General features: G+C 51.2%; 6 protein-coding genes across 6 annotated transcripts; 3 read left to right on the top strand and 3 right to left on the bottom strand.

The window, feature by feature from the left end:
* Positions 1–163: 163 nt before the first annotated feature.
* JCM6883_000454 (uncharacterized protein) lies at positions 164–2,638 on the bottom strand (the record flags this gene model as incomplete). The annotated part of the gene is made up of 5 exons (XM_076631116.1): positions 164–1,918; positions 1,986–2,159; positions 2,220–2,330; positions 2,395–2,530; positions 2,610–2,638. The coding sequence occupies 5 exons, from the start codon at positions 2,636–2,638 to the stop codon at positions 164–166; spliced, it is 2,205 nt and encodes a 734-aa protein (XP_076488984.1).
* A 111-nt stretch (positions 2,639–2,749) lies between these two features.
* On the bottom strand, positions 2,750–4,771 carry JCM6883_000453 (uncharacterized protein; the record flags this gene model as incomplete). Its single annotated transcript, XM_076631115.1, has 5 exons — positions 2,750–3,824; positions 3,891–4,216; positions 4,280–4,389; positions 4,461–4,526; positions 4,582–4,771. The coding sequence occupies 5 exons, from the start codon at positions 4,769–4,771 to the stop codon at positions 2,750–2,752; spliced, it is 1,767 nt and encodes a 588-aa protein (XP_076488983.1).
* Positions 4,772–4,843: 72 nt separating this feature from the next.
* Positions 4,844–5,722, top strand: JCM6883_000452 (uncharacterized protein; the record flags this gene model as incomplete). The annotated part of the gene is made up of 1 exon (XM_076631114.1): positions 4,844–5,722. One exon carries the CDS (start codon positions 4,844–4,846, stop codon positions 5,720–5,722), a length of 879 nt encoding a protein of 292 aa, XP_076488982.1.
* Positions 5,723–6,259: 537 nt separating this feature from the next.
* Positions 6,260–7,581, bottom strand: POP2 (CCR4-NOT core DEDD family RNase subunit POP2; the record flags this gene model as incomplete). The annotated part of the gene is made up of 6 exons (XM_076631113.1): positions 6,260–6,490; positions 6,564–6,677; positions 6,737–6,799; positions 6,863–6,977; positions 7,051–7,406; positions 7,468–7,581. The coding sequence occupies 6 exons, from the start codon at positions 7,579–7,581 to the stop codon at positions 6,260–6,262; spliced, it is 993 nt and encodes a 330-aa protein (XP_076488981.1).
* A 232-nt stretch (positions 7,582–7,813) lies between these two features.
* Positions 7,814–8,798, top strand: JCM6883_000450 (coiled-coil-helix-coiled-coil-helix domain-containing protein; the record flags this gene model as incomplete). Its single annotated transcript, XM_076631112.1, has 8 exons — positions 7,814–7,816; positions 7,879–7,898; positions 7,985–8,008; positions 8,087–8,196; positions 8,259–8,346; positions 8,420–8,492; positions 8,570–8,629; positions 8,709–8,798. The coding sequence occupies 8 exons, from the start codon at positions 7,814–7,816 to the stop codon at positions 8,796–8,798; spliced, it is 468 nt and encodes a 155-aa protein (XP_076488980.1).
* A 620-nt stretch (positions 8,799–9,418) lies between these two features.
* On the top strand, positions 9,419–13,356 carry CIN2 (GTPase-activating protein CIN2; the record flags this gene model as incomplete). The annotated part of the gene is made up of 15 exons (XM_076631111.1): positions 9,419–9,470; positions 9,541–9,671; positions 9,769–10,251; positions 10,316–10,450; positions 10,513–10,684; positions 10,925–11,003; positions 11,080–11,813; positions 11,897–12,125; positions 12,188–12,317; positions 12,383–12,670; positions 12,743–12,922; positions 12,985–13,002; positions 13,064–13,144; positions 13,206–13,260; positions 13,322–13,356. The coding sequence occupies 15 exons, from the start codon at positions 9,419–9,421 to the stop codon at positions 13,354–13,356; spliced, it is 2,802 nt and encodes a 933-aa protein (XP_076488979.1).
* Positions 13,357–13,405: the final 49 nt, after the last annotated feature.

Here is a 13,405-nt window from a genome sequence, read left to right as displayed (position 1 = left end):
AGGGGGAGTCGGTTGTTCTCTCAATATATACATACTTCTTATTGTTACCGGTTTCAGTCCTGTTCGCAGTTTGTTTCTGTTCTCTCTCTGTGTTGTAAGAATACTTAGGATCACGGACAGAACGAAACGCTTCCATTTCCGAGGTTCTCGATGCGAGAGTCGATCAACGTCTTCTTCTACCGGCTACGACTGCTACACCCTCAACTTCAACGTCCTCTTCAAAATCCGCCGTTCCTTCTGTCCTTCTAAGCACTCGTCTCGCTCGCCGTTTCGGCGCTTGACTCGTCGTCGGTTCCGCGTCGGACGGTGAAGGAGCTCTCGAAGGAGGACGCACTTTCGTGGCAGTGGTTGTCGAACGACGAGTCGATGTAGTAGAGGAAGAGACTTGAGTTGGAGCTGAATCGGACGCTTGACGAGTAGTTCGAGTTCGAGGAGCCGGTTTCGTAAGGACCGTTTTTGTGCGAGTCGCCACGGCTTTGCGGATTGGCTTCTTGACTACCTTTGAGGCTTCCTCCTCCTCCTCCTTATCAGGTTCACCATCACCTTGTTCCGTCTCAACCCTTCTCGCTTTTCTCTTTCTCGGTTCACTCGCTTCCTCTCTATACTCCTCCTCATCCTCCTCCTTGCTCGCACCTCTTCGATTCCTCGTCACCACTACAGCCGACGGCACCGTACTCTTCCTGGCCATTCCCGATGAACTTCTCGCTAACAAACTCCCCACCTTCCCTTGTCCATTCTTCTTCTTCTTCCCACTCAGTGTCGCGTCCTCGCCCTCGTCCATCAGATCCGCAGTGAGTTTCGAGATCGCTCCAAGGGCGCGTTGACGAGGTGTAGCGGTGATTGGGTCTTTCGTTACTGATGCTGAGGGTTCAGATCCGGGTGGTTGCCCTTCCCCTTTTCCTTTCTCAGGTGTCGAGATGAGTCGCTTCTTCTTCTTCCTCGGTGTCTCGACGTCGCTAGTAGCCTCATCCACGGTCTCGATCGAGCGTTTCGCTGGAGAAGAAGCGGCAGGATGAGGAGGTTCTGATCCTCCCTCCCCCTCTACCTCCCGCTCTTTCGATTTACGAATTGATTTCCTTCGTGCAGTCGTATTCTTCGATTCGGGAACGATAGGCTCGTATGGAAGTTCGACGTCCATCTCTTCTATCGTCGTCGACAGTGGTTCAGACGGTTTAAGAGGACTCGAGGCGCTCGAAATCGAGGAGAGGTTGAAAGCGCCCGGAGGAGCCGGCGTCGGAGGAACAACCGGGGTTCGAGCAGCCGGTGAGGAAGGGGATCGATACGCTGAAGCCGAGGGAAGGGTTTCATCAGGTGTCGGAACGGATTTTCGAGCGCTTCTTCTTGTCGGAGGAGTTCTAGTAGCGCGTGAAGAAGGAGGGGAAGGTTTCGATGGAGCTCGAGTGGATGGAACAGAAGATGGGTTCGAGCGAGGTGGAGGGGGCGTGAAGGAGGTTGTGGGAGCGGGAGGAAGGGACTGGAGCGCTTGAAGAGAGGGATACATCGAGGTTGCTGTCGAAGTCGATGAGCGGGAAGACGAGGCGACTGGGAGTCGAGATGTCGATGCAGAGAGTCTTGAGCTAGCCGAAGAGCTGGCTCCTGAAGTGCGAGCGGCAGCATTAGGTTTGATCGGTCGGAAAGGTGCGCTCGAAAACGATGGAGGAGGAAGTGAAGGAGGTAATCCCGGATGAGATGGAGGAGGTTTCGGTACTGTCGCGGATATCGTTGGCTTGTGTGAGGAAGATGGTAATCGACGAGTTTGACTAGCTTGAACCGGATTGAGCCGAATCGTAACGGGTTGCGAAAGTTTCTCGTTGATTTGATCCGAACTTCCTTGAGAGCGTTCGAGGGATCTCGCGAGGGTTTCTGCCATTCTCGGGGTTGGGTTCTGTTGTCGTAATCCACGAAGGATCGAAGGGACCTACAACGAGAGTCCTCACATCAAACGAAAAGCTCGTGGAAGAGAGCTTATCAAGACGGAGACTCACGTCAGGCTCTAAGCTCTTCTTCTTCCATTTCCCCCCAACCCACTTCGGTACGATCATGAAACAATAAATCGTAATCTCGAGTGTTTCCCCGAGTACGAATCCAACGAAATCGAGCGTCCCCTCCCATGGTTTGATCGTAGGTTTGATCAATTTCTCAAACATAACCCGTGAACCCTGTTTCACCGCTTCCTCATCAGCTATGTCTCGAGCTTGTGCGTAATGGAGGGGACTTACAGCGCCCCGTGAGAGGAGTAACATTACGAGAACGAACGCCTTGAACGTCCCATATAGCGGGATCCAACTCACTAGACCATCCGCCAACTTCTCCAACAGCAAGAACGATACCTACATCCTCGGCCCTCCGTATCAGCGATCGTCTGTAGAGGAGAAGAGAGAAGGAAGAACGTACCCAAACAATCCAATTCATCATTTCTCCCTTGAGCCTCTTCCTCCTAGGTACTACCTTTCCATCTGGACGAGATTGACCTTTCGAAGTTGGTCGGCGGACGAGCGCTTTGTGCGTCGAAAGAATGTTGAGAGATACTCTTTCGGGGCGGGGAGAGATGAAACGAGATTCAGCGACGACGAGAGCGCATGGAGGGGCGGTAATTGAGTAGAGCTCACATGAGTAGCTTGAGGAACCATACTACCATGTCGTTTACTCTCAAACGCACGATGAAAATTGAAGGTAGAGGAGCAAGTGACAAAAAGCTGTGCTGAGAATTCGTTTCGACAAGTTACTCGCAAGAAAGCTAAAGAATGCACTACCCTAAACCAAGTCCTAGCATCTTGAACCTCTGTTCTAAAGCATCCACATTCGGCATCAATTTCCTCAATAATTCTTTCTTTTCCCCTTCCGACCTCACATGACTCGAAGTCGCTTGCGATCTCGTCGTTTTCCTAGGTGAAGACGATACTGCGGAATAAGAAGATAGAATAGGAGAAGGAGGAGGGTAGAGATAAGTCGAGTTTGAGCGAGAGGGAGAAGGAGAGGGGGGAATTGGAGTTGAACGAGGAGAGGAGGAAACGAGTCGAGGCGTTGTTATAGGAGTTGTTAGGGACGATGAACGAGCTAGTGGGGTGTGTCGAGTCGAGGAAGAAGAAGAAGAGGAAGACGACGCTCGACGGTGAGAGGGAGGAGGTAAGCGGGTTGAAGTCGAACGGGATAATGGAACGGGAGGAGGTAACATTGAAGTTTCCCTCTCTTCCCTTCTCGTCCGTGTAGGAGGTCTCGGTGAGAAGATAGCCTTTGGTGGTTGATCCGATGGAGTAGCTGAAGTCGATTGAGTCCGTCGATGGGAAGAAGTGCGTGGACGGGAAAGATCAGGGGAAGCTGGAATAGGTTCGAGAGGATTCCTCGATGACCTGACGAACCTCGGTCGAGGAGTTGATTCAGAGTCGGAGTTTGGGGCAGATACTGATTGGGAGAGTGTACGTGGAGATGTGACGGGAGGTGCAGGTTGAGTAGGGAAAGCGAGGAGAGATTGTGATCGTTTGTGTCGGAGACCCCTCGGTCTCTGAGGCGTACGACTCGGAGATGGATCACGAGAATATGCTGGGGAAGGTCCCTGCTCGCGGTCGCTGAGGGAGTTTGAACGATGGTGTTGCGAGGCAGGTTTAGGTTTCGTCGGAGTCTGAGGTACGAAATCGTTTACAGTATTCGCGAGCATTGCTGGTAGTCGAGAATGAGTGAAAGCGGTTGATGAGAGACTCGATAACGATTCGGCTGAAGAAGGGTAGGAACCGGCGGAATAAGTCGAGGAGGGAGTCGAACCATGAGATCTCGATAGTTCGGTTTCGGGTAGGAGATAGTAGTAGAGGATCTCGATGATCTTGATCCTGTTCGGCAGATCGAACAGGATCAGCGGTGGGACAGAGCGATCAAGAGGAAAGACTCGAACGAACCTGACTGGCTGAGCGACGTTTCGATCCTTCAACACTTTGACGATCGTCTCGAGTCCTCCAGACTCTTCAAACGCTCTCATATTCTTCGGTCGATCGACGAGAGCGCAAAGGAGGGTGTCGAGTGCCGCAATCGCGAGTCGTTGTTGCGCTTCGATCGAATTTGCGGCGTTCGCTTGAGCGGATTGAAGCGGGTCTGACTGCTGATGGAAAGCGGGCGAGCTCGGGAAGAGGACAGGGGAAGGATGCGGCGAAGCGTGAGGCGAGGCGAGAGGTGTCGTTGTCGAATGAGTCGAAGCTCGGGTCAATTCCACAACCGCGACGAGATACTGCCATGACGTGAGCCAGTCAGCCACCCGCTCTCTAGCAAAGGCTAACGAAGAACTACTCACCTCGAGGCTAGACCTGCGGGCGAATAGACGCTGGCTCGGACGATGCAAGAGCAATAGACCCTGAATCAACCCTAAACATCTCGAGACGTTGTCCCTCACTTTGTCCAGATCTAGCGCCGCATGGTTCAGCCGTCTCAGCTCACACTACTTGACCAAAAAGTCTCGAAGGGAAAGGGCTAACCTGTTCCTTTGTACGATTCGAACTTGACCAGAGTTCTCCCTAACCATTCCAGCAATCCCGTGACGACTGTTTCGCGACCTCATCAGTCCAATGTACACCTCTGCTACAGATAGAGACTCACGGTTCCGTTCCATCGAGTCCTGAGAGCGTAAGAACGCGTTGATTAGATTTGGAGGAGGAGAGAAGGCGAGAGGAGCAACGACGGCTTCGATTTGACTGAACGCGATCGCATGTCGAGTAATAGAGCTCTTGAGGGATAGGAGAGTGTCTAGAGCATCGGCAAATAGCGGTTTGATCGTCCGATGATTCATTGAGGAAGTTGAAGGATGAAATCCATCTCTCCTTTCCCCCCTACTTCTATCCCGGTTCAGACCTCGTTTCGAATGCCTGATAGTCTGTTTGGATCGGATTCGGAGGAGAGCGACCAGGAAGATTCAGCACGGGAAGTCTCAAATGACGGACAAATATCTCGGAGGGACGAGGGAGGAATATCGCACGCTGAAGGGGTAGGGAAAAGCACTACATCTACCCAGGCGAGTGAATCGGCGAGGGGTAGAAGCATTCAGCTGATCTATGCTTTTCCTTTTTGCTTCCTCACGAAGTCGCAACTTTTCGCAACTCTCGATCCACCTCCCATCCCAGGCCTTTACCTCTTCCCGAATGCGATCCCTGCCTCTCTCCAGCATTCCCTCTGCCTCTCTCTCTCCGAATCCGTCTGGCCCTCCTCCTCGAACCAAGTCATGCTCTTCGATTCCCCCTCTCAATCTTCCCTTCCTCCGTTTCTCTCCCCTCTCCTCGACTTGCTCCCTTCGATCCTCTCCCCTCTTCCATCCGACCTCAAGGAGACGATCTTCAGCGACGAGCAACCGAGACAATGTATCCTGAACCTGTACCATCCAGGTCAAGGAATTTCACCTCATGTCGATTTACCAACGAGGTACGAGGACGGAATCGTTGGGGTGTCACTATTCTCTTCTACTGTCATGGAGTTCACTTCCGTCGAATCTCGATCCGAACACGCGCGCGGAGAAGGAGAAGGAGAAGCAGGGGGAAGGGAGAGCTTCGCGATGAGATTGAAACCTGGGTCGGTTTATGTTTTGTCAGGAGAGGCGAGGTACGATTATAAACATGGAATACCTTATCGAGAGGAGGACGTTGTCGTCGATAGAGATGGGAACGAGACGAGGATTAGGAGAGGAGTCAGGATGAGCATTACGCTGAGGAGAATGAAACCGGGTGCGGAAGTAATTGGTCCCAGTTAAGGCGCAAGCAGGTTGGATTGAGACGATCCCGAATCAAGATGAGCTCTCTTCTCTCTTCAAGATGAGGGTCATCTCAAGGAAGCTCGTCGATACCATAAGGTTCGTCAACCCGTCAAAACTCTTCCTCTCTCCCTTTCGCTCGAGTTGACTCTCCTATCACGCCGCTCTGTAGCTCGACGTCCGGGCTGCCCGAAGGTACGACGCACTCAAGACCTCGAGCAAATCCTGATCCCCCGCTGTCGCAGGGTCAATGAGGTGGAGAGAGAAAGAGACCGGATACCGAAAATTACAACGTATTCGTTCGTTCTACAAAGGGAGGACAGGGATATCACCACCGAGAGAGAAGCCTAGCACCGTGTTTATACAATGAGAGAAGATAACTCGCAATGGGCCAAAATCAACTAGAGTAGAGGTAGGAAGAATCAGACAGAAAAGAGTAAAAGGGGTGAAATTAAAAGCAGAAAGAGATCCAGTCTCCTCCTCACTGTTCAGCCTCAACCTTTCTCCATACCGTCCCACCCATACTCCTACGTTCGTTCATCTTGGTTGAATTTTCGGACTCGGAGACATGATCGCGATCGCCGAACTAACGGCTTGTTGTAAAGGCATCGCTGAAATCGTCGGAGTCGAATATCCATGATTGTTTGAGTTCCCATTATTTGATCCTCCGGCTTGTTGAGGGTTTATAGGGTAATGAACTGCTCCAGCGAATTCTCGAGGTCCTGTAGAGGGGTTTTGATTCGAAGAGTTGAGACCGTATAATACACCCTACCAAGCGTCGAATATTGAGCTTTAGCGGAGGGGTTCGAGAGAGAGAGAGAGGGAGAACGGCAGAACGAACCATGAATTTCGAATCGATCGAGTTTTCGAAAAACTTGTCACGCATTTTGAAAAATGTTGAGAGAGTTAACAAAGAATCTGAACCAGCTTGATGTTGAGGTCCTATCCGTGCGACCTTCACAAGAAATCCCTGATCAGATTCGGCTGTATTCACGAAAGAGAGGGGAAACTCACTTGGAGATCATCGGCAACTTCTTGTAATCCACCTTTCAACGTTTTGCAGCTCTTCATTAGGTACTGTAGTCGCAGGTCCAGGTCAGTTTGTGTCAGCAGAGGGAAGTGGAGTGAAGGAGAGCGTACCTTGATATCCCAAATACAAGGGAACCAGATTCTCAATAGATCGAAGAACTCAGTCTCTGTCGGTGGTAGCGGAGAACACGAGACGATCTTGAGCAAGTAACCGAAATCGTAACCACTACACGATGGAAAGTAAGAATGTGTCAGAGAGCAGAACAGAGTATAGAAAGAGAAAAGGAAATGGAACTCGCCTATGAAACGAAACCCATTGTACTTCATCCAACAACACCAACCCAGACGAGATCAACAATTCTCCGAAATGTTCAACCGAGATCCCAAACTCTGCATGTCTCTTGAAATTGATGCCGGATTTCGTCAACAATTCGATCGATTCCGGAGCGTACATGTCGTCGTTGATACTGAATCTGAAATTGAATTGCCACGTGCAGACTCCAGGTGCGAGTTCACCGTTCTCGTCGGCGAGGGTGATTCCGAGTTGAATGATTCGGAGCAAGTCGACGTTGCAACGCAGAGTTTGGTAGTGATAATCGCTTGAACCTCGGAATGAACCGATCGGACGGGCGACAACTCCTGGGAACTCAGTGTCCTATTCATGAATGCTTGTGAGTTGGCTGGGATCGCAATAGGAGGCCAAGAAGAGAGCTCACCATGGCGACGAAGGGATACTTATCGATAGCTGCTCGAATGTAGCTCATTTCCTCCTCGAGATTCTCTGCCCATACCTCCTTGATTCTGTTCGTTTGCTGTTGCGGTTGCTGCATGGTTCAATCGTCGAGAGGCGGGGAGAGATGATCGAGGGGAGAGAGACCAGGGAGGGGAGGCGTGTATCGCTAGTTCGCGCGTCTTGATTCCGCTCTGTGGGTTCTGACTATTGTTAGGTTGAGTATATTCCTGTACTGGGGCGATTCGAGGGCGACGAGTGAGAGGTGGAGTCGAAAGAGGTGAACAACACTTTCACCTCAATCCATTCTTAGTCTCTCTCTAACTGACAATATGGTGAGTCAGACAAGCTGCTGAACCGTTTACAATCGCGCTGACCTTGCTCTCGTTTCGCGCAGGCTACTCATCGTGAAGCAAAGTGAGGCTTCAACTCTTGATTCGCCGACACTCTCATCATTCCCCGTTACTAGCTGTTACTGACCTCCCTTTGCTCGATATCGAAAGATTCCCCGTCAAGGATTATGTCGAGTGAGCTCATTCCCTCCCCCTGCTCCGAGTTGGGTTCGGAGAACTGATCCGATTTGCATCGCTTGCCGAACTCTGTAGCCCTACTCCGATGCCTTCAAACGTACCTGATGTTGAAGAACTAGGTGTTACTTCAGCTCCTCTCAAATCCGCTTCCTACTTCATCGGAGAGTTCTGCAAACCTTACAACGGTAACTACACCTCTCTCGTCTCTCGTCTCTCATAACGTACTGATTCCTTGCGTGTTCGACAGAGGACTTCATGCTCTGCAAGTCAGAGAACCGGGACCCGGCACATTGTTTGAAGGAGGGACGAAAAGTGACACGGTGTGCACAGGATCTGTCAGTTTTCACTTTCTTCTTCTCCTCTTACTCCCTCCCTCGAAGCTAACACGTTTGTACCATGCGTGTGTAGTATCTCGAAGGTACGATCGACGTGTCTGAAGGAGTTTGACGCTCACTGGCAGTGCCTTGAACGTAACAACCAAGTCAGTTTTCGCTTCTCCCTACTCCTTGCGCGTTGTTTAGCTGACGCCTGTCTCCCCCGCTCCTACGTGTCTGTCAGGAATACTACCTCTGCCGAAAGCCTGAACGGGTGTTTAACAACTGCGTATTCGAAAAACTAGTACGTCTCTTTCTCCCTTCCTCTTGCTGTCAATCCTCTTAATCGCGTAGCTGACCGTTCTCGCCGCGTCTCTCTGCAGAAACTCAAGAAAGATATTCCCGGTTCCCCAGCAGGTCAAGCTCAAGTTCACGAAAAGAGTTGGCCAATCTATGGAGCGATTCAAAAGTAAAAACTTTCAAAAGGGGGATCCCGTCCGCTGCTTTCTTTCTTTCGCTTCTTTTGTCTATTGTGTTTCTTTCTTTTGTCATTTATCCACACTTTCTTTCCTAACCTCGCGCTCGCCGCCTTTGTGCCGTAAAACCTGTTTCCCGCGAAAAGAATTGGAACAATTCGAAACTCATGCTGGCGAGGGAAGTCAGAGAAAGACATGACAAGCTGTCCCTGCGCAAGTGCGTACTGGACGAGAGCGAGGGTCTAGCAGAGAGCTTCGGGAAGGTTGCTCTCCGCGAGGCTCGAAACGACTCGGGCACTTTCGAGAATTCGAGCTTTCGACTCCAACCCCTTCATCTCGATCTCCCAGCTACTGCGGCCCGCAGCCCGCTCACTGGACTTGCTCGACACCATTCTCAAGAGGCCTCACCACTTCAGCTCTCTCCGCGCCCGCTCATTTCTTCTTGTTCGATCAACATCTTTCATCTCTTTCAGACGTCTCTGTGAGTTCAGCAAAGGTCTCAGGCGGTAAAACGGATGTTTCTCTAGACTTCTGACTATCTTCGCTGTGAGGTAGGGTCAGCAATAGCCGAAAAACAGTCACCAAACCCCACTCCATCCGACTGCCCTCTTCCACAGATGGACGAAGCTCCGCTCGTATTCCTTGAGCGGTGGACAAAGTCTCTACGGGGTGAGCTTCCATCGATGCTTCTGAGCTCGTGCGTGCGATACGACTGATCGGGAAACCTTTCTTCTTGCAGAGCTCGAATCGACTCTGGACGCGCCAAGTTTCGACTCAATAGCAGCTGCAAAGGATATTACAAGACTAGGGAGTGAGTTGACCGAAAGAGCAGCAGAGTTACCGAGCTACGAAGTTGGAAGATGCGAAAGAGTGAGTTTTCGTTTTACGTTTTTCAGCCGTCTCCCCTCTTGCGCTTCAGCTTGATCGCGCTCATGTCGCTTATACTGGATCTGTCGCACCGATCCAGGAGCTGAAGAACGTCCTGAACAAGATGAACGAGAAGAAGACGAAATCCGTACCGAAATCAAAATTCAGTTTCAAACGATCAACTCCAGCTCCTTCCGCTAGCGCCACTCCTGATCCTTCCTCTGGTCCTTCGACGTCGCTTGCCGTGAATTCCTCTCAGATAGATCCAATCTCGCCCTCACTACCTTCCACTCCTTTCAAACTCTCCTCCCGTTCGAACGAGTACCTTTGTTTCGACTCGCTCCCTTCGACTAATGGAGTACAAAGCGAAACGCTACTGCTACAAGATCTATCGAGCTGCTTCGTCGACCTACTACCACCCTCGACTGGAGCCTTCCCGGCGACAGGACAGGATTCGAAATCTACGTTTCCGACGATGTATCTTTCCGGCTTGAAAGATTGCACGGTACTGTTACCGAAGATTGAAGGGAGTATCATGGTCCACAACTGTCAAGGATGTGAGCTCGTTCTCGGAGGTCATCAGGTAAACATTCACTCTCTCAACCTCTTGCCCTCTCGAGCTAACTCTGTTTCCCGTTTCCTCCTAGTTTCGAATGCACAACGCGAAAGACTGTAGGATGTATCTGGATACGCAAAGTACACCGATCATTGAAGGCTGCGAGAAGCTCGTCTTTGCTAGCTATCCCAAGCTCTTCAGCCGGACTTCGGAGGCGGCGCAATCAGTAGGCTCGAAATCATCTTCAGCAAGTCTAGACACCTGCTGATCTGTTCCTCGAGCCAACAGAACAGCCAAGCGAAACCGACACCATCTTTCGTACAAGATTTTGATTTCCCGTTTGCGACGTCGGAGAAACCAAGCCCGAACTGGAGGTTCGCAACTGAGGACGAGGAGGATCGAGCAGAGTGGAACCGAACAGAAGACGAAGAGCAGAGAGAACAGTGGCGGAGTCATGAAGGTAGACGCAAGTTGTGGGAGACGAAGAGAAAGTGAAAAACAAGAAAACTCACTCGAGCACTTTCGTCTTCTGGCCACCATCGCTTCGACACACTTCAACTTGTCGTTCGAGAGTAGGTACTGAAGCACGTGACAACGGAGAAGAAGATCGCGGCATCAAGCGCGATTCCCTTTGTCCCGCTCAGACCTCCTTCTCTCGCGCCCTCATCGCGTTTGGGCTGAAAACGAGGTACCTGCCCAGCGGCGCCTCTTGCTTCCTTCACCTTCATCTCTCATTCTGCTCTTTCGTTGTCACATCCTCATCGTCGACTCTTCCCAAGGTGAGTCTCCCCCGAACTGGGTTCTCCCTCTGCCTTCCGTCTCATCTCGCTCTATCTGACTCATGGTCTTCCGTAGGCGTCTCCATCGAGTCTATCGCGCTTTCCAGAACCTCAAGTCACCACGACCCCTCGCTCCCCGAGCTCCCCCTTCTCAAGGATTTGAACTTTTTCCACCTCACGCACCTCTCGGTTTTTTCCATTCAACGCAACAAATAACCGGACTTGCTCGACACTGTAGCTCTCAGCAATACTCACGTCTCACTCGTATCACTCGACTTACTCGACACGGCAAATGGGAAGAATGGAAACCCCGGTTAGGGCGCAAGATCGCGGAAGATCAGAAAGCGGCTGAAGAATGGAAAGATGCGCCGTGGAAGTGGTACGAGACGGTTGGGCCTTTCACGACTGTCGAGTTTGCCAAGTCGGAAGCGAGGGATCCATTCGCGCACGAGCGGGAACAGGCAGAGGCGGAACGAAGGAGAAGGGAGAGTGGGAGGAATGGAGCTTTACCTCGAGTTTCGGCTCCAGCGTATCGTAGGAGGACTCCCAGTCGCAGTCAATCTCCCCTATTTCGACCAGTTTGTCCCTCTGAACCTCTTCACAAACGGACATTCTCGTCGGTTTCGATCTCGACTCCGTTCAAGCTCAAACCGCTCCCACTCGCTCTATCGTATTCGACGACGACTCTCGCTCGAAAGAACGTCCTCAGAGCAAAGTTTCCACAAGATACAAAGATCGACTTGAAGGCGATCATGAACGACTTGAGAGATCTCGAATTGTTGGAACTCGTCAAAGGCGTTCGAGCTAAAAGTGTGTATTTTCCTTCTCCTCTCTCGACTCGGGGTCGCTCTGACTCATCTCTGACTCATCTCTGACTCGTCAATGAATCTCAGGCGCTGTCGGTTTTAAAGATGCTCATCGAGCTCTTTACCCTCTCTATCATCGACTCGACCAGAAAAAAATCCCTCACGTCACATTCGAAGACCTCGACGCTGCTCTGCCCGAGCTCTACACTGGAGCCTGGACGGCAATCGAACAGAGGTTAGTCGAGAAGAAAGTCCACAAGCTCGCTAATCTGAACGAACGGGAAAAGGCAATGCTCAACCTCGTCGCTTTGCACTCGTGAGTCTGTCTCCCTTTTCATACACTTCGCTAGCTGTCTGAAAGAGGGCGACAACAAACAGGATTGGCGCCAAACGAGCCGAGGTGTTTGTCGCTCAGAAATGTAAGACCGCTGAAGATTTACTTAAGGCGGATCAGAAGGGCAAGATCAAGCTCAGTAAAGCCCAGAAGATCGGACTCTTGCATCGCGAGGTGAGCCTAGCTCGTCTTTCTTCGCTCGAGAACAATCCGCTGATTCCGTTAGACCGATTTCGCAGGACTTCGACCGATTGATCCCTCGAGAAGAGATGGAGAAACTCAAATCAGCACTCGAGACGGCACTCAAGAAAGTCGACCCCAAATTCGAATGCGAGATCCTCGGCTCGTACCGACGAGGAGTCGGATTCTCGTCCGATATCGATCTCGCTGTTCGGCACAAGGACTTTGTCGGCAAGGACGACGAAGACACTAGTAAGCCTATGATGGCTGCGATCGTCAAGCAGTTGGAGGATGAGGGTTTGATCGAGGAGGAGAATCAACTTATGCTCGGACCCAAGAAATATGCTGTGCGTCCTCTCTCTGCTCCTCTTCAAGTTATGTTCCGCGATCTCCATGCTCATTCGCTGTCGCTCTCACAGGGTCTGATGAAACTCCCGGATCATCCTCATTATCGAAGAATCGATATCCGCCTCGCACCTTACCCTTCCTACCCTTACATGCTCCTTGGAACGACAGGTGACTCGATGCTGATGAAGCTGATGCGTCACACTGCAAAGAAGAAGGGATGGTGTCTGAACGAATTTGGTATGGGAAACAAAGTGAGAATTCTTCGTCCAGTCTCGTTTTGCGATGTGGTCGCTGACAACCCTCTGCTGCGCAGTATGACGCTGCGGATGAGGTGAGCTGCTCCTTTCTCGCGAGTGTTTAGGTATCGTAGCGCTAATATGATCAACCCGCAGAACCCGAATGGATTCCGTCCTGGAACGATGAAAATCGTCGAAAGTGAGAAAGAGATTTTTGAGCTTCTTGGTTTCCCCTACGTGAGCTCTCTCTGCCGGTCCACTGCTGTAGAGCTGACACCGAGACTCGTATCGCTCCCAGCTCGAACCGGAACAACGAGAGTTGTCTATTTGGAAAGGGATCTTTGCGAAAGCTGGTGAGTGATCTCACTTCCATTGACGCACAGGAATGTCGAGCTGACCTACGCTTCTCGATAGGTATCCCTGGCCTCGAATCGCTACACCGCTTGTGATACTCTCCCACTGTTTAAACTCGCCAACTGCGAACGATTTGCTCTAATG

The sequence above is a fragment of the Sporobolomyces salmoneus genome (assembly GCF_050403485.1).
Source record: "Sporobolomyces salmoneus JCM6883 DNA, S_salmoneus_JCM6883_v1_ctg14, whole genome shotgun sequence".
Lineage (NCBI taxonomy): Eukaryota > Fungi > Basidiomycota > Microbotryomycetes > Sporidiobolales > Sporidiobolaceae > Sporobolomyces > Sporobolomyces salmoneus.
The sequence above is the reverse complement of the archived record's forward strand: the minus strand, read 5'-3'. Positions and strand labels throughout refer to the sequence as shown.